General features: G+C 40.1%; 1 protein-coding gene across 3 annotated transcripts in view; it reads right to left on the bottom strand.

Moving 5' to 3' along the window:
• Positions 1-2,588: 2,588 nt before the first annotated feature.
• pde8b (phosphodiesterase 8B) overlaps positions 2,589-27,147 on the bottom strand; it is a 48,448-nt gene continuing 23,889 nt past the window's right edge. For 2 of the 3 annotated variants that reach the window (XM_066645201.1, XM_066645200.1), the window contains exons 13-22: positions 25,766-25,842; positions 23,302-23,466; positions 20,709-20,766; positions 9,294-9,423; positions 8,172-8,370; positions 6,048-6,265; positions 5,065-5,203; positions 4,697-4,864; positions 4,382-4,511; positions 2,589-4,095 (exon numbers count right to left, since the gene is read on the bottom strand). In XM_066645201.1, the coding sequence (XP_066501298.1) occupies positions 3,986-4,095; positions 4,382-4,511; positions 4,697-4,864; positions 5,065-5,203; positions 6,048-6,265; positions 8,172-8,370; positions 9,294-9,423; positions 20,709-20,766; positions 23,302-23,466; positions 25,766-25,842 (1,394 nt within the window). In that variant the 3' untranslated portion in view covers positions 2,589-3,985. The remainder of the gene's footprint in view (positions 4,096-4,381; positions 4,512-4,696; positions 4,865-5,064; positions 5,204-6,047; positions 6,266-8,171; positions 8,371-9,293; positions 9,424-20,708; positions 20,767-23,301; positions 23,467-25,765; positions 25,843-27,147) is intronic. The other variant, XR_010795460.1, reaches the window with a different exon arrangement.

Here is a 27,147-nt window from a genome sequence, read left to right as displayed (position 1 = left end):
AAGGCACCTCAAAGACCATCATACGTGCCTTTGCTCAGTGGGAAACACAAACGCAATGTTCTACACATCTGTGTGACATCGAAATGAACACGTGCTCCCTGCGCACACACACACACAAATCAGAAATCCATGGCAACATTAACCAGCCAGACCATAGTTAACCTCGGTAACACCCAGTAACAATACAGCCCGTGTTTTACAGTGTAGTTTCCCTGTAATTACAGTGTAACACTGTTTTAAAGTGTACTTTCACTGTACTCACAGTGTAAGTCCTCTTTAAGTATCAGTAGCAGTCTTTACTTGTACTAAATTTATGTAGTGAGCGCAACAAGAGAGTAACAACCATTTGATTTAATCTCTGTCCAAAAAAAATAATAGTAACGTTAAAGGAGAAGGAAAAAACCTTCTTAGCGTTCATTGGAAGTCGATGTAAAATTATAAAATTTCAAGTAATTTATGGAGTCTTTCTATCGGTCCTGTACATGTGTGTGTACGTATATAAAAAAGTATAAACCAAGTCAAAAGTTGCAGGGCACCTCTTTATTTCTTTGATATGCTACATGACCTTAATCCAAGATGGCGGCTTTCAAAATGGCAGCCAAAAGACAGGCCCCTCACCCATCACTTGCTGGGATTTATACTGTTTAAAAGCTACACTGTAAATTCTAGGGAAGCGGTTGCTCTCTTGTTGCTCGCTGTACATTAATCTGTGGTACGTCTGATTTTATGGAGAAGTTACACAGTACACTGTAAATTATGGGCTGTATCACAACCGCTGAACACTGAGTATTTGTTTTTCAGTGTTTATAAGGTAAGACAAGTGGGAAACATTCATTTTATAAACTGCTTGGCCACACAGTTTTCAGCTTTGTCGTTATTCCCTCAGGGTGAGTTTCACACGCTTCACTTGGATTCAGAAAGATATGTAACGGCCCTTAAAATGGCGTCAGGGATTCCCCCGAGTGGAAGTGGGCGAGAGCGAGTTAAAACCTGAGCTGAGATGGAGCGGAAAGGTCTCTAACAACTAAACACAGTGTATATCCTCTCCTTCACCACTAGAGGGAGACAAGCAGACAGCTCATGTCTATATATAGTTTAAAACTGTCCTCAGGGCAAACTCGCGCAGCCACGGGGAATACAAACAAGTTACAAACAAGTCCACAAGTAAATACGCTCCTCTTACAGTTCCAGCCGCTGCCAAAGACACTGATGAACATCTGGAAAGTACACATCGGGAGCCCAAGTGCTCTCACTTCCTCTTCCTGTTGATGCTATCCTCTAAAGTCTGGCTCAGCTACAATAAAGTACTACTATCTGATTTCCAAAATGGTGGCTGTGTAGACAGTCCAGAGGACTGAAATACTGTGATAATGGCTTTACAATGGTATCATTCTCTCTCTCTCTCTCTCTCTCTCACACACACACACACACACACACACACACACTCTTCCTCTTTGTCAGAGGGCTGTGACCCGTGTTTTTTTTGTTGTGCTAATTGAATTGTTCTATATATTTTAAGGTACATTCACTGACAAACGATTCGTCCACAGAGGTCCACTCTGTCCTTCTTTGGAGCAGTTTGTCCTTTTTTTTTTTTTGATGATTATTTGCTAAAAATAAAAATTTGGATATTCACAATGAAGCAGTAACACAGTCTAGACTTTCATTTTTTCTGTGTACCCCTCCTACACACACACACCCACACACACACACACCAGCAAGCCGGCCTCTCATCATTACAGTGAGTGTCAAAAAAAAATAGTTTCTCTTGAAAGTGCTTAGAAACTCTACAGTAGCCTTTGATATTTCTATTACTGATTCCACACACATCCTTCAAACACTGAAGAGGGGAAGAGAGAGAGAGAGAGAACGAGAGAGGAAGTGAGAGAAAAGCTTTAGTTATTTGAGTACAGAAAGTCCTGGAATGACTTTGTACTGCAGACAGAGAGTGAAAGAGTGAAACCCACTGGGGATGATGCAGATGAATCTCTGGCTGTGTTTACGCTCTCTTCTGAAAATCAGAAAAGAGTAAACAGTCTAAATAATAGAATAATAACCAAGTAAAAGGTCAATAACTGTTTACATTTCCAACTGGAAACTGGCAGTGGGGAACAGGGATAAAGGAGGGATTTTAGCTTCTGACTGGATCTGTTTGTTCACTGTGAACAAACATGTGAACATGTTTACTCCTCTCTAAAGTTGTGTCGTTTTGCTATTTCTGTAGAGTTCGTGTGTGTGTGTATTTGCTTCTGATCACTATCGTACGTGCGTAAACAAATGTTTTGATTGTGGGTTCAAGCCCAGCTCTGGGTGACTGTCTGTGAGGAGTGTGGTGTGTTCTCCCTGTGTCTGCGTGGGTTTCCTCCGGGTGACTGTCTGTGAGGAGTGTGGTGTGTTCTCCCTGTGTCTGTGTGGGTTTCCTCCGGGTGACTGTCTGTGAGGAGTGTGGTGTGTTCTCCCTGTGTCTGCGTGGGTTTCCTCCGGGTGACTGTCTGTGAGGAGTGTGGTGTGTTCTCCCCGTGTCTGCGTGGGTTTCCTCCGGGTGACTGTCTGTGAGGAGTGTGGTGTGTTCTCCCTGTGTCTGCGTGGGTTTCCTCCGGGTGACTGTCTGTGAGGAGTGTGGTGTGTTCTCCCTGTGTCTGTGTGGGTTTCCTCCGGGTGACTGTCTGTGAGGAGTGTGGTGTGTCTGCGTGGGTTTCCTGGATATCAATTTGTTTACCACAAATCTTTGCTGTAAACACAGTCCTTCTTACGAACTTATGCCTAATAACATTGATCACATTAACAAGGAGAAAGAAATCAAACTGTTGGATTTATCGAAGGTCAAACTCAGTCTAGAATAACTACCTCTATTTTAAGAGATTCATTTTAACATTTTAAAGTGCTGCCTGGTAAACGTCCTATAACTGGACTTCTTCTGGGGGTCATTTGGTCCCAGGGGCTCACAAGAGTGGTTTAACAACAAATACACTGATGTGGAGCCCTCACAGGTCTGTGAACGATGTAGGTGTTGTTGGGCCGATGCTTTGATTCGGCTGATACTTAAAACCAACAACTACTGATGCCTTAAAATTTATGCCGGAAAAAGACGTGTCAAAAATAAAAACCTGAAAAAGACTGAACCTCCTCCTGATGTACACAGTCCCTGTGATATTTGAAGCAGGCAGAACACAGCAGCGCTGGAACATGTGTGTCCTCAACGGAGCGCAGTAGTCACAGTTTCTGTGAAGCACATTCATTCTTCCAACAGGGAAATCTATTTCGGGTTCTTAATACGGGCATTTACCCTCACCACACAACCAAGACATGGCCTCAGAGGTCTGTCGGGAAGGGCCTCTCCAAACCAACAGAACAGAAACGAAACAGAGGAATGGCTAAAGTTTAAAAAAAAAAATTCTTAGAGAACAAAATACGTCAGGAGCTGCAGAACAGAAACCGGAAGATCTCACATCTCCAAACACACACTCCTGCTTCCTGAGCACGTCACACATTCCCCACACGTGTTATGTGTGTGTGTGTTGTTTATATATATATGTATCTCTCTCTACATACCTGTATGTGTTTTGAGTCCAGCTGCAAAGTCCTTTTCATAAAATGTAATATACTATCAGTTGTATAAAACAGTCCGCTAGAACAACAGCATATCAAAGAGAGCGGGAGCTGGATGTGAACATAAGAGAAAATAAGAAGAGAAATTAATCACGAGGAGGTTGGTCCGCTGCTAAAGTGCGCATCATCTTTTCGTACGTGTTGTACCCTTGTAACCGGGGCGATTGTCGTCAGGGGTGAAGGCGTTGCCACAAGACCGTTGCTGGGTGACCGTTGCCGTGGTGAGCCCCAGGAACTGCTAGCCTGTGTTTGGAGTAGGACCTTCAGTGTCTGGCTGGCGTTCGACCATCACAGTGAGGAGGCTGATTAGAGAGACGCTACATTCAGGTCCCAAGCATGACCTCTGACCTTTGGCCAGTCAGAACAGTCAGAGAGGTCAGGGAGGGGGGGGCGGTCGAAGACTTTTGCACTTCATCTCGTCCAAACTCTTCCAGTACTTGTAGTTCTCAGCCAGGTGCTCCATTAGCCCGGGCAGACTGGCAAAGGCTGAGAGAGAGAGAGAGAGAGAGAGATAACATTAAAGAAGAGTCAGAGTTTTTTAAATTAAGCTTCCCTTTTATGCTATACATTCTCATGTTTAAGAACGGTAAGCTATTTAAAATGTACTCTAGGGGGCAGTAGAGAGACCAGGATTATCTAGTAAGATATCTTTAAAACTCTGGATGAGTGTATGTGTGTGTATAAAAAGTTTACTCTGTGTGTGTGTGTGTGTGAGTGATTGTGTGAGTGAGAGAGAGAGAGAGAAAGAGAGAGAGAGAGAGAAAGAGATTACCATCCCAGGCATCAAACATATCTGTGATGAAGTAGTCGATGAAGGAAATCTGGGATTTGGGAATACTGCAGGTGTTGCGGTCAAAAACAGGCATCACTACGGGTAGCCCTTGTCGCTTCTCTTCATCTGTCTATTACACACACACACACACGATTAATAAAGATAAAACACAACTACATAAAATCCACCTGTGGAAACTCATTGCTATGAATTTCTTTGTGTGTACGAGTGTGTGGTTTTATATTTAGATGTGACGTGTGTGTGTGAACATGCAGATCCTTTCCAGACCCTGGTCTCTGATCCGTGAGTGTGTACCTGGGAGAAATACTCCTCTGATATGCGTCCGGCCCACTCAATGCAGAGCTGCAGGGGTCGGCAAGGGTTCGCCACATCTGCGCATTTTATCATCATCCTCTTGATCAGCAGTCGATTCTCTGGAGAATTTCTCATGTTGGCCTGGCCCTCGTAGTCACTGCCATCACTCTGAGACACACACACACACACACACACACACACACAAAAACACAATTCATTTCTGTAATCCTTTGGATTAGGGCTGGACAATAATTCAATATCGTTACATATCGCAATATAAAATGTTTCAATAACAATGATATCATTTTTAAACACATTTTCAAAATTTGTGTGTATCTCTCACACACACAGAAACACACGGGTCTTACATTAGAGCTGGACTCCTCGATGGCCGCCAGGGGTTTGTTGATGCTGTTCACAAACTTGTTCACATGCTCGAAGTGGCGGGTCATCTCCGTGGCCAGCACCATGTCTATAATCGCCTGCCGCAAAGTACGGAACTGAGTCCTGAGGGAGGGAAAGGAAGAAAAAAGAAAGGAAGGAAGCGAATGTAAGAATGAACAAAGGAAGGAAGAAAGGAAAGAAGGACAAACAATCAAAGGAAAAGAAAAAAACAACAGAAAGAATAAGGAAAACAAAGAATGTAGGAATAAACAAAGAAAGAAAAAAGAAAATAAGGATGAATGAGGAAAGAAGAAAGGAAGGATATGTAAAAATGAATGAATGAAGGAAGGAAGGAAGAAAGGAAATGAGGATGAAAAATGAAAGGAAAAGAAAGAGGAAAAAAACAAGGGAGGAAGAAAAAATGAAATCAAGGAAAAATGAAAGAGTAAGGAAGTGAATGTAAGAATGAAAGAATGAATAAAGGAAGAGTAATGAAGGAAAGGAGGAATGAAGAAACAAGGGAATAAAGAAAGAAAAAAAAGGAATTTAAAAAAAGGAATGGAGTGTGTGTGTGTACGACATCATGGTTCCTGCTGAAGAACCAACTCTTCATTGGTTCCAGCTGGGATCTAACTTTTCTGGTCCGTGTCGGTGGGAATGTGTTGAATGGTTCTAAATTAGATTCACAGAGGGAACAGAACCGGTTCTAAGTTGGTGGAAAGGTCTATCGGGCGTCCGTGAAAACAGCGGCCTCTCTGCGGCTCTTCATTTCATAAGCATTGTTCCTGTAACGTGACGTGTGAGAAGCTCCTGCAGCTCCAGCACAGGCAGAACGTAAGAATGAAGATGAACAGACCCGGGCTTTTTATGTTGCTGTATTTTATGTTGGTTGTGGTCAGCTGAAAGGAATTTTTATGAGCGAGTGTGTGTGTGTGTGTGTGTGTTGCTGAGGGTGTGTGTTCCTTACCTCTCCATGTTCCTGAAAATGTTGCACTTGCTGTCTCTCATGGTGAGCTGGAAGGCGAGGGCAGCGTGGTGACTCTCCAGAACCGCTGTGTCGTTGTAGAGAATCGCCAGCTCACTCCCGGCGTTACACAGGAACGAATTTGTCCGGCCCGGATGGTCCACGTCGTGCACCGTCGCCGCTAACAAGGACGCAATCTCATCCAACTGATCCAGACTGCCCTAAAAACAGAGTTTGAAACTGTTCACAAGTGTGAGTGAGTGACAGGGTGTGTGTGTGTCTGTGTGTGTGTGTGTGTGTGTGTGTGAGAGAAAGTGTCCACAGGTGTTTGATCTGTGCTCAGTGATTCCAAGTGGGCTCTGGATCAAATTAGTCCCTGATCAGGGCAAAGTGCTTACAGAAAAAGAATGAGTGAGTGAATGAATGAATGAATGAAAAATAAATTCTCATTAAATTGCTGTTCAAACACCTATAATTTCAAATAATTATCGATCACAATCGCAAATTCAAGGAAATTCTCAAGAAGGCCTTAAAGGGAACATCTACGATTATGGGGGGAAACGCAGTTCTTTGTGGTTTGTTTATATTCAGAAGCTCCACACCTTTTAAATGCTGTGAAATGGTGTGTTTGTACTCGGCTGAAGTGTATCTTGTCTCGACATTTTTATTCACAGTTTGAATTACCACAGAAGTTAATTTGTAACTGAAGTTGTTTAGTTTTGTAGCACTTTCGGTATCACAGTTAGTCGTCTCCTGAGTTTGGAGACATCTCCACCTTACGTGATCAGAAACAGCAAACATAAGTCAACGTTACCCACCTATGCAGCAAGAATAGAGCAACATCCTCATCTCAGGTAATGCTTTTCAACATTTAGAATCTCTCTGTTGTCTAAAAAACTTCAGATGTCTTTTCTCTGCCATGAGCAGAGAGAGAGAATGCCTAGCATAACGGACTGAGACACTTTTTTTTTTTTTTAAACCCATTTACAGACACTGGGGCTTCGTAAACACATCAAACCGGTTTCCAGCACAAACCAACTGAAGAGCTGTAAATGGAGAGGAAACATTTTCTGAATTTTATAGTGTTTTTTTCTCCTTTAATGTCAATAAAGTTCATTAATATATTACACGCTATTTATATTATATCTGTATAAGGGCATATCAGACCCTCACAGCCGCTGCTGCACACCTCTGCAATAAAATAAACACACACTCACCCTTTCTGCAGCTGTTTGTAACTCCTCACTCTTGCATCAGAAAAAACACCCATGAGCCAACGCTCACAGTGCAACACAAGCTTAGCCATGACATCACTGCGCTCTCAGACTTCACTCAAACACGCCGCGCTTCAGCTATTACCACACGTCAGAAAAATCCACAGTCATCAGCCATAAACTCCTCACACACACTTTAATATCTGGGATATTTTTATATAACTGGAAGCACCTGGACTGAACTTCATGACCGAAAAAAACAAACAACACACACACAGCGGAAAGAAAGAAATATGACAGTGGTTCTGACAACACATCACTGTCCAAAACAACATGCATCTCCCAAATAGTAACTTTACTGAAGGAAAAAAAAACTTCTTAGCTTCAAATGCTAAGTGGCAAAATGGCGCTGCAGGTGGTGTCACTGTCACACAGCTCTAGGGTCCTGCGTTTGTGGGTTTGAGCGCAGTGTGGTAGGTGGATTGGCGACTCAAAAGTGTCCGTCGGTGTGAATGTGTGAGTGCATGTCGCCCCGTGAAGGACTGGCGCCCCCCTCCAGGGTGTATTCCTGCCTTGCGCCCAATGATTCCAGGACCCACCGCGACCCTGAACTGGATAAGGGTTACAGACAATGAATGAATGAATGGAGGTACATTTTTTTCCCTTTGAACAGCGATGATGTGTAGATGAGAAAACATACAAATGTCACCTGCTTTCATAGGAATCAGGTTTCACTATTTTAAATTTTTTCTTGAATACTGCAAATTGTGTGTGTGTGTCGTTTATTAAGTTTTTTACAGTCAAACATGACAAATAAAATATACGGTAACGTTTCTTCCCTTATGAATGTATAGTTTTCCTCAGTGTGTGTGTGTGTGTGTGTGTGTGTGTGAGACAGAGAGAAGTGCAGTACCTTGACCTTGTCCTTGCGCAGGAAGTATGCGGTGGCGTGCAGGACGTCTGCGGCGTGCGTGGAGTTGTGATACGAGTTTGACGCGTGGTAGTTCGCTTCGATCATTTGCAGCCAGGAGCGCAGCGTAGCTTCAGAGCAGTTCAGAAACTCACACACTCTGAAATGAGCGAAGATCTTCAGCCCCAGGTACGTTAGCGGCCTGACAACACACACACACGCACTTTTTTTTTTAACTGCAACTCACATGAGATGAAGAATCAAATAGCTTTGTGGTCCCTGAATGATCCAGTTTACGCTCCATAGAACAGGTCGCCTACATGTGGGCAGCCATGTCTAAAGTGCAATAAGTTTACAGTTCAGCACTTGGGAGTGTTTGTTTATTTATTATTTTAAAGAAAATGTTATTGTTCCAGTGAGATATATATATTTATTTATATCGTAATAATCGTGATATTCTGAATTGTTTACGTAATGACTCACCATAGCAACCATTCTGTGTTTGCTTTGTTATTTCCTGTGAAGTTTTAAGGTTAATTTTTGTATAATAATTTACGTTTGCTGTTTATAAAAACACAAAATTGTCTACACATTGGTTGTGTGGTAGATTTATATGCAACATTATTGTTTTATACAAAATCACAATCTTGGTAAGTTACACTTTACAAAATAAGCAAATGTTTACCGTACTTTTTAAAATATTTGTTACATTTGTAGTAAAATAAAGCTTTTTAAAATAAATATAACCATGTAATATTATTGATGTATATTAAATATATTTAATATAGTATAAATAATATTAGTATCACATTGATTTTGTTTCAAAAGTGTGTTCTTGAAATAAATAAAATAATTTTTTCGTTATCACAAAAATACCCTGAAATATCGTGATTATTTTATGGCCATATCGTCCACCCCTCAATATATATACATTTTTTGAAGAATATCCTTTGTCACAGTGTGAAAAAATGTTAATATTGTGATAAATATCGAGATCAATCAACATAGAAAAACTTATCATGATAACATGTTTTGGTCATATCGCCCCGGCTCTACCACTAGGTGTCATTATAACAGCTGTTTTGTAAAATAAGGACTCGTCACTGGAACAAATACTCCCCGTACCTCTTGTGTGTAGCAGCCTCCAACTCTAAGATATTAAAGTCCCAGTGTTCCTCTTCATCCAGAATCTCAGCGATGGTGTCGGGAACATCAGTCAGTGGAACCGGTACGACCTGCTGGCTCTGATTCATATCTGTCATATAACACACACATTAAACACGTCACACACATATCTGTTATATAACATACACATACGTCACCCTTATATCGGTCAATTACCACACACACTTATCAGTCATATAACACACACGTTACACCCACATCCCACTCATATCTGTCCTTTAACACACAGATTACACACACTTATTACACTCTTATCTGTCATACATCACACTCATATCTGTCCTTTAACACACACATTACACACACACACATCACACTCATATCTGTCCTTTAACACACACATTACACACCCGCATCACACTCATATCTGTCTTTTAACACACACATTACACACCCGCATCACACTCATATCTGTCTTTTAACACACACATTACACACACATCACACTCATATCTGTCCTTTAACACACACATTACACACATCACACTCATATCTGTCCTTTAACACACACATTACACACACACATCACACTCATATCTGTCCTTTAACACACACATTACAAACACACATCACACTCATATCTGTCCTTTAACACACACATCACACACACATCACACTCATATCTGTCCTTTAACACACACATTACACACACATCACACTCATATCTGTCCTTTAACACACACATTACACACACACATCACACACATATCTGTCCTTTAACACACACATTACACACACATCACACTCATATCTGTCCTTTAACACACACATTACACACACACATCACACTCATATCTGTCCTTTAACACACACATTACAAACACACATCACACTCATATCTGTCCTTTAACACACACATTACAAACACACATCACACTCATATCTGTCCTTTAACACACACATTACACACACACATCACACTCATATCTGTCCTTTAACACACACACATCACACTCATATCTGTCCTTTAACACACACATTACAAACACACAACACACTCATATCTGTCCTTTAACACACACATTACAAACACACATCACACTCATATCTGTCCTTTAACACACACATTACACACACACATCACACTCATATCTGTCCTTTAACACACACATTACACACACACATCACACTCATATCTGTCCTTTAACACACACATTACACACACACATCACACTCATATCTGTCCTTTAACACACACATTACAAACACACATCACACTCATATCTGTCCTTTAACACACACATTACACACACACATCACACTCATATCTGTCCTTTAACACACACATTACACACACACAACACACTCATATCTGTCCTTTAACACACACATTACACACACACATCACACTCATATCTGTCCTTTAACACACACATTACAAACACACATCACACTCATATCTGTCCTTTAACACACACATTACAAACACACATCACACTCATATCTGTCCTTTAACACACACATTACACACACACATCACACTCATATCTGTCCTTTAACACACACATTACAAACACACAACACACTCATATCTGTCCTTTAACACACACATTACACACACATCACACTCATATCTGTCCTTTAACACACACATTACACACACACATCACACTCATATATGTCCTTTAACACACACATTACAAACACACATCACACTCATATCTGTCCTTTAACACACACATTACACACACACACATCACACTCATACCTGTCCTTTAACACACACATTACACACACACATCACACTCATATATGTCCTTTAACACACACATTACAAACACACATCACACTCATATCTGTCCTTTAACACACACATTACACACACATCACACTCATATCTGTCCTTTAACACACACATTACACACACACATCACACTCATATATGTCCTTTAACACACACATTACAAACACACATCACACTCATATCTGTCCTTTAACACACACATTACAAACACACATCACACTCATATCTGTCCTTTAACACACACATTACACACACATCACACTCATATCTGTCCTTTAACACACACATTACAAACACACATCACACTCATATCTGTCCTTTAACACACACATTACACACACACATCACACTCATATCTGTCCTTTAACACACACATTACACACACACACATCACACTCATACCTGTCCTTTAACACACACATTACAAACACACATCACACTCATATCTGTCCTTTAACACACACATTACACACACATCACACTCATATCTGTCCTTTAACACACACATTACAAACACACATCACACTCATATCTGTCCTTTAACACACACATTACACACACACATCACACTCATATCTGTCCTTTAACACACACATTACACACACACACATCACACTCATACCTGTCCTTTAACACACACATTACACACACACATCACACTCATATATGTCCTTTAACACACACATTACAAACACACATCACACTCATATCTGTCCTTTAACACACACATTACAAACACACATCACACTCATATCTGTCCTTTAACACACACATTACACACACACATCACACTCATATCTGTCCTTTAACACACACATTACACACACACACATCACACTCATATCTGTCCTTTAACACACACATTACACACACACATCACACTCATATCTGTCCTTTAACACACACATTACACACACACATCACACTCATATCTGTCCTTTAACACACACATTACACACACACACATCACACTCATATCTGTCCTTTAACACACACATTACACACACACACATCACACTCATATCTGTCCTTTAACACACACATTACACACACACAACACACTCATATCTGTCCTTTAACACACACATTACACACACACACATCACACTCATATCTGTCCTTTAACACACACATTACACACACACATCACACTCATATCTGTCCTTTAACACACACATTACACACACACAACACACTCATATCTGTCCTTTAACACACACATTACACACACACACATCACACTCATATCTGTCCTTTAACACACACATTACACACACACACATCACACTCATATCTGTCCTTTAACACACACATTACAAACACACATCACACTCATATCTGTCCTTTAACACACACATTACACACACACACATCACACTCATATCTGTCTTTTAACACACACATTACAAACACACATCACACTCATATCTGTCTTTTAACACACACATTACACACACACATCACACTCATATCTGTCCTTTAACACACACATTACACACACACACAACACACTCATATCTGTCCTTTAACACACACATTACACACACACACATCACACTCATATCTGTCCTTTAACACACACATTACACACACACACATCACACTCATATCTGTCCTTTAACACACACATTACAAACACACATCACACTCATATCTGTCCTTTAACACACACATTACACACACACACATCACACTCATATCTGTCTTTTAACACACACATTACAAACACACATCACACTCATATCTGTCTTTTAACACACACATTACAAACACACATCACACTCATATCTGTCTTTTAACACACACATTACACACACACATCACACTCATATCTGTCCTTTAACACACACATTACACACACACACATCACACTCATATCTGTCTTTTAACACACACATTACACACACACATCACACTCATATCTGTCCTTTAACACACACATTACACACACACACATCACACTCATATCTGTCCTTTAACACACACATTACAAACACACATCACACTCATATCTGTCTTTTAACACACACATTACAAACACACATCACACTCATATCTGTCCTTTAACACACACATTACACACACACACATCACACTCATATCTGTCTTTTAACACACACATTACAAACACACATCACACTCATATCTGTCCTTTAACACACACATTACACACACACACATCACACTCATATCTGTCTTTTAACACACACATTACAAACACACATCACACTCATATCTGTCTTTTAACACACACATTACAAACACACATCACACTCATATCTGTCCTTTAACACACACATTACACACACACACATCACACTCATATCTGTCTTTTAACACACACATTACAAACACACATCACACTCATATCTGTCTTTTAACACACACATTACAAACACACATCACACTCATATCTGTCTTTTAACACACACATTACAAACACACATCACACTCATATCTGTCCTTTAACACACACATTACACACACACACATCACACTCATATCTGTCTTTTAACACACACATTACAAACACACATCACACTCATATCTGTCCTTTAACACACACATTACACACACACACATCACACTCATATCTGTCCTTTAACACACACATTACACACACACACACATCACACTCACATCTGTCCTTTAACACACACATCACACTCATATGTCCTTTAACACACACATTACAAACACACATCACACTCATATATGTCCTTTAACACACACATTACACACACACATCACACTCATATATGTCCTTTAACACACACATTACACACACACAACACACTCATATCTGTCCTTTAACACACACATTACAAACACACATCACACTCATATCTGTCCTTTAACACACACATTACACACACATCACACTCATATCTGTCCTTTAACACACACATTACACACACACATCACACTCATATCTGTCCTTTAACACACACATTACACACACACATCACACTCATATCTGTCCTTTAACACACACATTACAAACACACATCACACTCATATCTGTCCTTTAACACACACATTACAAACACACATCACACTCATATCTGTCCTTTAACACACACATTACATACACACATCACACTCATATCTGTCTTTTAACACACACATTACACACCCGCATCACACTCATATCTGTCCTTTAACACACACATTACACACACACATCACATTCATATCTGTCCTTTAACACACACATTACACACACACATCACACTCATATCTGTCCTTTAACACACACATTACAAACACACATCACACTCATATCTGTCCTTTAACACACACATTACAAACACACATCACACTCATATCTGTCCTTTAACACACACATTACATACACACATCACACTCATATCTGTCTTTTAACACACACATTACAAACACACATCACACTCATATCTGTCCTTTAACACACACATTACAAACACACATCACACTCATATCTGTCCTTTAACACACACATTACAAACACACATCACACTCATATCTGTCCTTTAACACACACATTACAAACACACATCACACTCATATCTGTCCTTTAACACACACATTACATACACACATCACACTCATATCTGTCCTTTAACACACACATTACACACACACAACACACTCATATCTGTCCTTTAACACACACATTACACACACACACATCACACTCATATCTGTCCTTTAACACACACATTACACACACACATCACACTCATATCTGTCCTTTAACACACACATTACACACCCATCACACTCATATCTGTCCTTTAACACACACATTACACACACATCACACTCATATCTGTCCTTTAACACACACATTACACACACACACACATCACACTCATATCTGTCCTTTAACACACACATTACACACACACATCACACTCATATCTGTCCTTTAACACACACATTACACACACATCACACTCATATCTGTCCTTTAACACACACATTACACACACATCACACTCATATCTGTCCTTTAACACACACATACACATCACACTCATATCTGTCCTTTAACACACACATTACACACATCACACTCATATCTGTCCTTTAACACACACATTACACACACACAACACACTCATATCTGTCCTTTAACACACACATTACACACACATCACACTCATATCTGTCCTTTAACACACACATTACACACACACACACATCACACTCATATCTGTCCTTTAACACACACATTACAAACACTCATCACACTCATATCTGTCCTTTAACACACACACATCACACTCATATCTGTCCTTTAACACACACATTACACACACACAACACACTCATATCTGTCCTTTAACACACACATTACACACACACACATCACACTCATATCTGTCCTTTAACACACACATTACACACACACACATCACACTCATATCTGTCCTTTAACACACACATTACAAACACACATCACACTCATATCTGTCCTTTAACACACACATTACACACACACACATCACACTCATATCTGTCTTTTAACACACACATTACAAACACACATCACACTCATATCTGTCTTTTAACACACACATTACACACACACATCACACTCATATCTGTCCTTTAACACACACATTACACACACACACAACACACTCATATCTGTCCTTTAACACACACATTACACACACACACATCACACTCATATCTGTCCTTTAACACACACATTACACACACACACATCACACTCATATCTGTCCTTTAACACACACATTACAAACACACATCACACTCATATCTGTCCTTTAACACACACATTACACACACACACATCACACTCATATCTGTCTTTTAACACACACATTACAAACACACATCACACTCATATCTGTCTTTTAACACACACATTACAAACACACATCACACTCATATCTGTCTTTTAACACACACATTACACACACACATCACACTCATATCTGTCCTTTAACACACACATTACACACACACACATCACACTCATATCTGTCTTTTAACACACACATTACACACACACATCACACTCATATCTGTCCTTTAACACACACATTACACACACACACATCACACTCATATCTGTCCTTTAACACACACATTACAAACACACATCACACTCATATCTGTCTTTTAACACACACATTACAAACACACATCACACTCATATCTGTCCTTTAACACACACATTACACACACACACATCACACTCATATCTGTCTTTTAACACACACATTACAAACACACATCACATTCATATCTGTCCTTTAACACACACATTACACACACACACATCACACTCATATCTGTCTTTTAACACACACATTACAAACACACATCACACTCATATCTGTCTTTTAACACACACATTACAAACACACATCACACTCATATCTGTCCTTTAACACACACATTACACACACACACATCACACTCATATCTGTCTTTTAACACACACATTACAAACACACATCACACTCATATCTGTCTTTTAACACACACATTACAAACACACATCACACTCATATCTGTCTTTTAACACACACATTACAAACACACATCACACTCATATCTGTCCTTTAACACACACATTACACACACACACATCACACTCATATCTGTCTTTTAACACACACATTACAAACACACATCACACTCATATCTGTCCTTTAACACACACATTACACACACACACATCACACTCATATCTGTCCTTTAACACACACATTACACACACACACACATCACACTCATATCTGTCCTTTAACACACACATTACACACACACACATCACACTCACATCTGTCCTTTAACACACACATCACACTCATATGTCCTTTAACACACACATTACAAACACACATCACACTCATATCTGTCCTTTAACACACACATTACACACACACATCACACTCATATATGTCCTTTAACACACACATTACACACACACAACACACTCATATCTGTCCTTTAACACACACATTACAAACACACATCACACTCATATCTGTCCTTTAACACACACATTACACACACATCACACTCATATCTGTCTTTTAACACACACATTACACACCCGCATCACACTCATATCTGTCCTTTAACACACACATTACACACACACATCACATTCATATCTGTCCTTTAACACACACATTACACACACACATCACACTCATATCTGTCCTTTAACACACACATTACAAACACACATCACACTCATATCTGTCCTTTAACACACACATTACAAACACACATCACACTCATATCTGTCCTTTAACACACACATTACATACACACATCACACTCATATCTGTCTTTTAACACACACATTACAAACACACATCACACTCATATCTGTCCTTTAACACACACATTACAAACACACATCACACTCATATCTGTCCTTTAACACACACATTACAAACACACATCACACTCATATCTGTCCTTTAACACACACATTACAAACACACATCACACTCATATCTGTCCTTTAACACACACATTACATACACACATCACACTCATATCTGTCCTTTAACACACACATTACACACACACAACACACTCATATCTGTCCTTTAACACACACATTACACACACACACATCACACTCATATCTGTCCTTTAACACACACATTACACACACACATCACACTCATATCTGTCCTTTAACACACACATTACACACCCATCACACTCATATCTGTCCTTTAACACACACATTACACACACATCACACTCATATCTGTCCTTTAACACACACATTACACACACACACACATCACACTCATATCTGTCCTTTAACACACACATTACACACACACATCACACTCATATCTGTCCTTTAACACACACATTACACACACATCACACTCATATCTGTCCTTTAACACACACATTACACACACATCACACTCATATCTGTCCTTTAACACACACATTACACACACACACACATCACACTCATATCTGTCCTTTAACACACACATTACACACATCACACTCATATCTGTCCTTTAACACACACATTACACACACACAACACACTCATATCTGTCCTTTAACACACACATTACACACACATCACACTCATATCTGTCCTTTAACACACACATTACACACACACACACATCACACTCATATCTGTCCTTTAACACACACATTACAAACACTCATCACACTCATATCTGTCCTTTAACACACACACATCACACTCATATCTGTCCTTTAACACACACATTACACACACACAACACACTCATATCTGTCCTTTAACACACACATTACACACACATCACACTCATATCTGTCCTTTAACACACATTACACACTCATCACACTCATATATGTCCTTTAACACACACATTACACACAAATCACACTCATATATGTCCTTTAACACACACATATTACACTCATATCTGTCATACAACACACATCACACTACACACACATCTGTCCTTTAACACACACATCACACTCATATCTGTCCTTTAACACACACATTACACACACTTGTCAGTCATATAACACACACATTACACCAAAATCACACACATATCTGTCCTTTAACACACACATTACACACACACACACACACACACACACACATCACATTCATATCGGTCCTTCAACACACACATTACACACTTATTACATTCCTATCTGTCTTATAACCCACATCACACATATCTGTGACATTAAAATCATATCTGTGACATAAAACCCATAACACACTCCTCTCTACCCTATAACACACACATTACACATATCACATCCTTATCTCTGATATTAGATGTGTATCACACACACACACTGTGACCATTGTGGCTAAGAGCTGAAAGATGCATTACTGCAGCTAAATATGGCTAAACATAAGTCCTAATACGACTTTGAAAATAAGAATGTGTTTCAGAACGGATCTGAGAGGAGGAAGGTACTGGAGACTGGAGTGTGTGTGCGCTCTGAACCAGGACACTGTGTGATCAGCTTACACAATCACCCATAATGCACCTTCAGTCCCTCTCTGTACAGTTACATAAGGACTCATAATAACTCACTAAATCACACAGCTGGAGGGAGGAAGCCACACAGTTCAGTCTTTGGGGACTGTAAAATTGTCAGTTTCATAGATTTCGAGAAGGTCAGGGTGATCATTACGCTCTACATTCTTCAGCACTAGACGGCGCTCTGTGGGTTTGTGTGGTCCACTGCTTTGTGGGGCAGTTCAAACAGGACGGACACTTCACAACAGCCCTATTGGGACCGGGATTAGTTTTCGGTGCGGAGCTGGGGTAATGTCGTTTTACCACAGGACGTCAGTCAAGTTTATGGTGGGTTTACACAGGATAAGAAATCTTGGTGAAAATAACAGATGGGAGCAGATACGCATTCGCACATTGTAATCACACAGTGGATCAGACACAGCAGTGCTACTGGAGTTTTAAACGGTCACTACAGTTCAGAGATCAGCCCTCCCACCAAATAAATCCATCCCTCTTATCTTACAGTCCTTCAATACAGATAAAGCGAGAGACGATGGCGAAACACTTCATTCACTCAACCTTCTAACTGATATAATAAACAGTTTAATGTTGTAAATAACGAGTAGGAAACACGTTCATAGCATGTCTTTAGCTGCTACTGTGCTAAGAAGGTCCCTACAGGTTCCTCCCCTGATTATTCATACTCCATTACCTGAGGTTCACCTTGTGCCTGAACAGCTCGTCTTATTCTGTCTTAGATTACATCGCTAAGCTCCTCCATTCTTCCGAAAATCCACGGAAAATCCTTTACCCCGGGATATGAAGGAATATTATAACCTGAGGTTATTTTCACTGCTGCTTTTACAGAAGGTAAAAGGCTCTGGAATTGTTCCTGAAACGAGAGCGTTCACTCGGGGAATAATGACTGAAATGGTCTATTTTGACAGGATTAAAACTCCCTGATAGACTCCGATATTGATTACTTAGTCCCGTGACCACAGATACAACTAACCCTCTCTGAATTGGGCTAAAACCATTATTAAAGACGGAACACAACTGTGTGACCCCACTCTACACTCTGTACAAACAGTGTAATGTACCTTTAAAAGGTACAGCAGTGGTGTTAAAGTCCAGTTGTGGTCCCTAAGGGTTCATTAAGTTCTCTTCTCCGGAAAGAGAGGCAGATATCTGTGATCTTTAATTACAGAACTGTGTAAAGTAAAAGAACATAAGATGAAATGAGGCGTATGGAATCAACACAACTTTAAAATCTACAATTGATATAGAATGAGGTACAAGTACGTTCCCTAATTAAAGGTAATGCATATGAACCCTTGAGGGCACCGCCACAGTGACAGTGTTTCTAAGAGTGTACTGTCCACTCTCACTACGAGGATTACCACACTACGTGTTAGGGTTGAATCAATCAGTCTAGACGACATCTAAAAGCTGCAATCTACAAAGAAACTCTTCTTAGTGAACTATTAACTATTAAAGTAATCCAATCTATCGATTATTTTCGCAATCTATGCACGTGTCAGGTCAGATCTGTCACAGAAAGGTCAAAGAAAGGTGGGCTGATGTGTGTTTAAGGCATTTTTTGTGCTAAAAACTTACTCTGAAAGGAGCTTTTGGAGAATACACACTCGTTGCCCGACAGACGTCTGAGTCCATCCTGAGAAAGGAAGAGAAAGTAGTTTTATTTACGCTCTGTATTCTTTAACAAAGCAGAGCAAATCAGTAATACACATCACCTTAACACAACTGTGTGTGTGTGTGTGTGGTGTACATGTACATTTCTGTAACATCCTGAAAACAAGGTCCATAACTCCAAAAATAATGACCCATGCTCCAAACAAAACCCCAGTGAGAAGCTGCAGGCTTTGGCTAATGGGAGCTTATATATACAAACTGTCTACGACACACACACACACACACACACACACACACACACACAAAATCCAGCTGCATCATCTCCTGAGATATTTTTTTTTACTGTGAGAGTGACCTTTGTCCTCTTTGTGAAGGTCATTCAGAGAAAGGTTGCCTAAGTCACACGCTCAGTGAATTTCCTGTGATTTTATTACATGTGGACAAAGCACATTTCATGCAAAAATAATAATACGTCAAATAAACTACTAATAAACTAAAAAATAATGAAACGTAGAGTGCTGACGACAGAGCGGGCGTTTTATGTCATAGTGTGCACTCCCGGCATGTTCTTAGACACCTTAAATATGCTGCCTACTGAGACACCTTAATCTAGCTGAATTTTAACGCAACATTGAACCATTCTTCGGCCGCGAATACAGTCCCATGATGCATGAACTTTTTTCAGAGTAAAAATAATTAAAATTACGATAAAACAGGAAGACTAGATTTCACTGCGTTTAAACGCTGAGGCGATGCTAGCCGCTGAGGGAAGTAAACACTGGTTGCGTGCAGTGAGTTGGAACAAGCCACGTCTCAATAATCTGCTTCATCAGGACAGACGACTGTTAGAACGCTGCCGAATTAAACAGCTGCCTACAGAGTCCATGCCTATATAGGGAGCTCACTAGGTTTTGAGACAGACCTAAAGTTTGTCCTGAGAGAATGAGATCTTGAGCTGTGATTAAGCCACATGCTTTGGTATCTTCTACATGTTAAGTAAGTTAGTGATGTCACATTGGATCCAGAGTGTAAACACCATCAACCTGAGTCTTAAACAGGAACCAAAAATGTAATATACGGTTTCTGTTCCAAAGACGGCAACTCCATTTTCTTGTAGCCCTTTTGCACCAAAAGAACCGGTTCTGTTCAGGATTTCTCAGAACCTTGGTTCTCTCCAGGGAACTGCCCCCACCCCCATATTTCCACCAGTTTTGACGGTAACCAATGATGTGTCTGAATTCAACTCCAGATTCAGAGATAAACGGATAGAGTCAGGACAGAGTCATGGTTAATCCACTGTTTACAGTGCGGTCAGATCCGAGTGAGATATGATGCACATGTGGAAATAATGCAGATGCAGATGAGTTCTGTCTGTTACGGTCTGAATGATTCAGACTGTGGTCCCGAGGAATCTGTTGAGCTCCAGAATATTGAGAGCCTAAAAGTGACCACACCTCGACCACAGTCTCAGAAACACACATGCAGCATCTCCCTGTTTATATTTCCATTAATTTCCTAGTTTATTTCCAAATCTCGAATTTTCCATTTCCCCAGAAGCTCCACAGATCCGTCTGGTTCTCTGGTCTTTATCCAGAACACCATCAAGAACCATATAACACTCTGTAAATGACCCACTGCACCATAACACTTTATTTGAGGGTCTGAGCTCTTTCTGGAGCTTCTTCATCTCGACTCAACTCTCGACTCAAGCCTGCTGATCACCCACTATTCTTTGCTTCCAGCTGGAAACCAAGTTTTCTGGCTCAGAGCCTCAAATAAAGCATTATGGCGCATTGGAGCTGGACGGATGCGTGCATTTAAAGTGTGTTAAATAAATAAATATATGAATGAATGAATAAAAACAGAAACATGCTGCGTCTGTGCTTTCTCGTGCTTTGTCATTGTGACTCAAGGAGTGTTGTGTAATTTTCATTTCCACTTGTGTATCATATCTCATTCTGATCTGACCACAACACACTCCATTTGTGTGTCCAGTTACGCTAAATATTGGACAAATACCACATAAATGTTATAACCCTTCAGTGTATTTCAAAGATTTCATAGCATTATTGCTAAAAATGTAGGCATTTTGGTTAAGCACAGGTTCAGTATGATGCATGATCTGACCACTATGAAGAGGCATGACTGAAATTTAAAAACAACATAGAAGCTAACGAATCCATATGGAAGCTATTTCTTACGTAACAGGCCTCTATCATAGCACCGTTATCGTCTCCATCTTCACCCGCCTTCCATTCAGCTTTCAATTTACTTTCCAACATGCTTTATTATTGCAAATATAAAGGGAGGATGAAAGAGGGGAAAAGGGCATGGTAGGAATAAGCTGTGGGGACCAGAGAGGGGAAGGAACAAGGCTGAAAGAGCAAAGCAGAGCTACTACTAATAAAAAACAGGATGAAGACTATAAAAAATACTCATAAATAGGTCACTGTGATTGTTAAACTGTGGATCCTTAATATCAGCTAAACAGTATTCAGATTCGAATAAACCCAACCCCCCCCCCCCCCTGACCCACACACACACACTACATACTCACACTCATAAGCCCTCCGACGAGGTCGTTGGTGTGGGGGTCATCCTCTTTGGAGCCCAACTGCGGTGAGTAAAGTTCAGTAGTTCGTAATATTTCCAAAACTCTGTCCAGAGCTTCAGCGACGGTCACGGGGCTGCTCTCCTGAGCCGCGTTGATGATGTTTATCACCTACAGAGGAAAAGAGAGGAGCTGGTGTTTGTAAGAAGCTTATTTACAGTTAGCTGTTTGTTACAGAAGCATCTTATTCAATACGTGGTGCCAACTGAGAAACCAGAAAACTCCCTGGAACCGAAACTATATACTACATCCGTAGAGTTATCTATACTGCCTCTCAGTATTCATTTTTATCAGATAGACATCACTCTCTAAAGATGTATCAACATGTTTGTGGATGTTTAGCTTACTACAATATTTAACAACTGCAGCTGTCCTTCACACCGTGTGAAATTTGCACAATGAATGGACGAATAGAAACTAAATGACTCGGAATAAAATGTATTTACGTTGACTTCCACTGAAAATTAAGAATGTTTATTCCTTCTCCTATAAAGATACTATTTTGGAGATCTGTGTTTTTCATGTACAGCACCTTAATCTTAGTTTAATATTTGTTTAATACAGTTTCAAGAAGTGTATGAAGACAATACGGAACAAGGCAGAAAGTAAAATGTAGAACTACTTTGGAGTTAGACACATAATAATAATAATAATAATAATAAAAAATATGCAGCTACTTATTGGCACAGGCCCTGCAGGGGTAAAAACAGAAAAGAAAGAGAACACACACACACACACACACACACACACACACACACACACACACACACACACACACACACACACACACACACACACACACACAGCCTCCTAGAACAGCAGCTTCTGTGGAGGTTACATAACATAGTTACACATGAAGATATGATCTAGCATCAATTTCCTGCTTCATATAATCTAATAGATAAACCCTTTACAGACATAAACTCGATCTGTGTGTGTGTGTGTGTGTGTGACTCCAGCATTAAGTGAGTCTCGTTTGTGCTTTATTAAATCTAAAAAACACACAATAACCTATTCATCTACTAATATGAACTCCACAAAACATCAAATGCATTCCATCATCTTTTCCCTGTTGTGATTCTAATGCAATTTTGCACCTCAAAGCTGAGACTAAAACTGAGCCTAGCACGATGCCAACTTTCTGCCATCATCATCATCAGAAGCCATGCCAGTGTTTATAAGCAATGCTCACAATTTTAATCCAATGCAACCATTATGAAATTCAGAGAATGTTTCCTCACTGTTTGCTGCTGGAAAAAGCTTCAGTGTTTGTACACAGCCCTGGCTCCGTAAACGGGACACAAACTTAGTTTCTCTGTTTGAACTAACACAGGTGTACATCTCTCTCTCTCTCACACACACACACACACACACTCTCTCACACACACACACACAAACACACTCTCTCTCACACACACACACACACACACTCTCACACACACACTCTCACGGAGGCGTTTGGACGGTGGAGAGACTGTGAAAGTTGAAAAGCGTGAAAAGAGATGAGGATGTTGCTCTATTCCTGCTCCATAGGTGGGTAACACTGACATTTTTGTCCATTACAGTTACGTTATTTAAGGTGGAACTGACTAAACTCAGGAGAATGCTAACTGCAACACAGAGTGAAAGTGCTACAAAACTTAACAGCTTGAGTTACAAATGACATTACACTATTAAACAACAACAAATAACAATAAACAAGAGTGTTCAAATCTGTATTTATCAGGACAGAGGGCATGCAAAGAAGTTCAAATCATGCCCCAAGCCCTGTTTGAAAAGAGACTTTAGCCCAGTTGTTTATTTCCAGCCCACAGCCTCTTTTCCACCATCGTATCTTATACAGTGTAAAGGGACATATTATGAACTTGTTCAGCACTTTAATGTGGAGTCCACCAAACCACACACTGTGAAACAACAACAAAAAGCATGGAATACTGAGTAAAAACAAGAACAGAGAAGAAAGATAACCAAGTGAAAACAGAAAAAAACACAAGTGAACTTCTGATCCCTGCTCCTCAGTGCTGTGCACTCAGGGTTGGTGTGAACATCGAGCGGCTCATTCTACTTTTAAGGAATGGGTGGTGAAAGCGGGCGTTCTGAACAGGGCTGTTTAGACGGGGGGGCGGGGGTGCTGTTGTGGGGCTTGTGGGGTTGTGACCAAAGCATGTCACAATTGTTGCGACTGTGTTCCACTGTGGAGAAGACAGCCAAGAGAATAAGTCATGATCAAGAGAGCGAGTTGTGGAAGTGAATATGTAAGTTATGGGGACCAGTTATGGGGGTCTTGTTTTGCCATTGGTCACCACATGCTTAGGTTAGTACTAGCTACAGTTAAGGTCTCAGAAAAATGAATGGAAGTATATGTAAAGCCCTCAAATGCATGTGTGTACGTTTCAGAAAGTGTACCAACCTTAGTAATGGGAGCTTCTATGGTCATAGAGTGAATTCGTGCCATAGAGGAGTATCTCCTGGTCTGCAGACTGGGGGCTAGAGACAGAGAGTGAAAGAGGTTTTCGTTAGAAGTCGCCTGTTAACAGCTTTTACTCTTCTACCTTACGTATAAAACTAACACACATTTGATAGTGTTCAGATTTATCAAACTTTCTGGAGTCATTTATTGATGTTTGATGATTTGTTCTGGATCAAATACAACATACCGTCGCTGTCGAAAAAACCTTCTTAACTTTCAGATGAAGTCAATGTAAACAGATTTAATTCAGAGAAAGTTTGGAGCGTTTCTATTGGTCCATTCCTCAGTACATTTTCACACAGGGTGAAGCACAGCTGCTGAATTAAACTAAATATCCACAAACAGGTTTTATTTTGGACAGTGACGATACCCAGCTCATCCCAAAGGTGTAGAAAGAAGCTCCGTCCCTCCAGAGAACACAGTTCCTCTGTTCCACAACACAGTGCTCTTTGAGAAATGGCAGTTATTTGCGTCAGTTAAAAGTAATTTAATTTAATTCCTGGTATATTTATAAAAAAAAAAAAAAAAAAAAAAAAAAAAGCAGGACAAGAGATGGTGAGAGACAGAATATGAGAGAGAGAGCGAGAGAGAGAGATGATGGTAAGAGAGGGAGAGAAATTAGAGATGATAGAGAGATGAGAGAGGAAGAGAAAGATGATAGATAGAAAGAAAGAAATGATACAGAAAGGGAGGGAGAAAAAGATGGTATGAAGAGAGAAAGAGATGACGGAAAGAGGGAGAATGAGAGATGATAGAGATAGGGATGACGGAAAGAAAGAGATGATAGAGGAATGAGAAAGAGATGAGAGAGAGAGAGAGAGAGAGAGATATGATGGTAAAAGAGGGAAAGAAATTAGAGATAATAGAGAGATGAGAGGAAGAAAAAGATGATAGAAAGAAATGATAGAGAGAGGGAGGGAGAAAAAGAGATGATATGAAGAGAGAAAGATGATGGAAAGAGGGAGAATGAGAGATGATAGAGAGAGAGAGAGAGAGAGAGAGATGATGGTAAAAGAGGGAGAGAAATTAGAGATGATAAAGAGATGCGAGAGGAAGAGAAAGATAATAGAAAGAAATGATGGAGAGAGGGAGGGAGAAAAAGAGATGATATGAAAGAGAAAGAGATGATGGAAAGAGGGAGAATGAGAGATGATAGAGATAGGGATGATAGAAAGAAAGAGAGATGATAGAGGAATGAGAAAGAGAGAGAAAGACATGAGAGAGAGAGAGAGAGACACACACACACAGAGAGAGAGAGAGAGAGAGAGAGAGAGAGAGAGAGAGAGAGATGGTCTTTAAATAGCCACTGTGTGTGCGTCATT

Source organism: Hoplias malabaricus, chromosome 15, assembly GCF_029633855.1.
Source record: "Hoplias malabaricus isolate fHopMal1 chromosome 15, fHopMal1.hap1, whole genome shotgun sequence".
In the NCBI taxonomy this organism is placed as follows: domain Eukaryota; kingdom Metazoa; phylum Chordata; class Actinopteri; order Characiformes; family Erythrinidae; genus Hoplias; species Hoplias malabaricus.
Note: the sequence above shows the minus strand (reverse complement) of the source record. Positions and strands in the feature narration are given on the sequence as shown.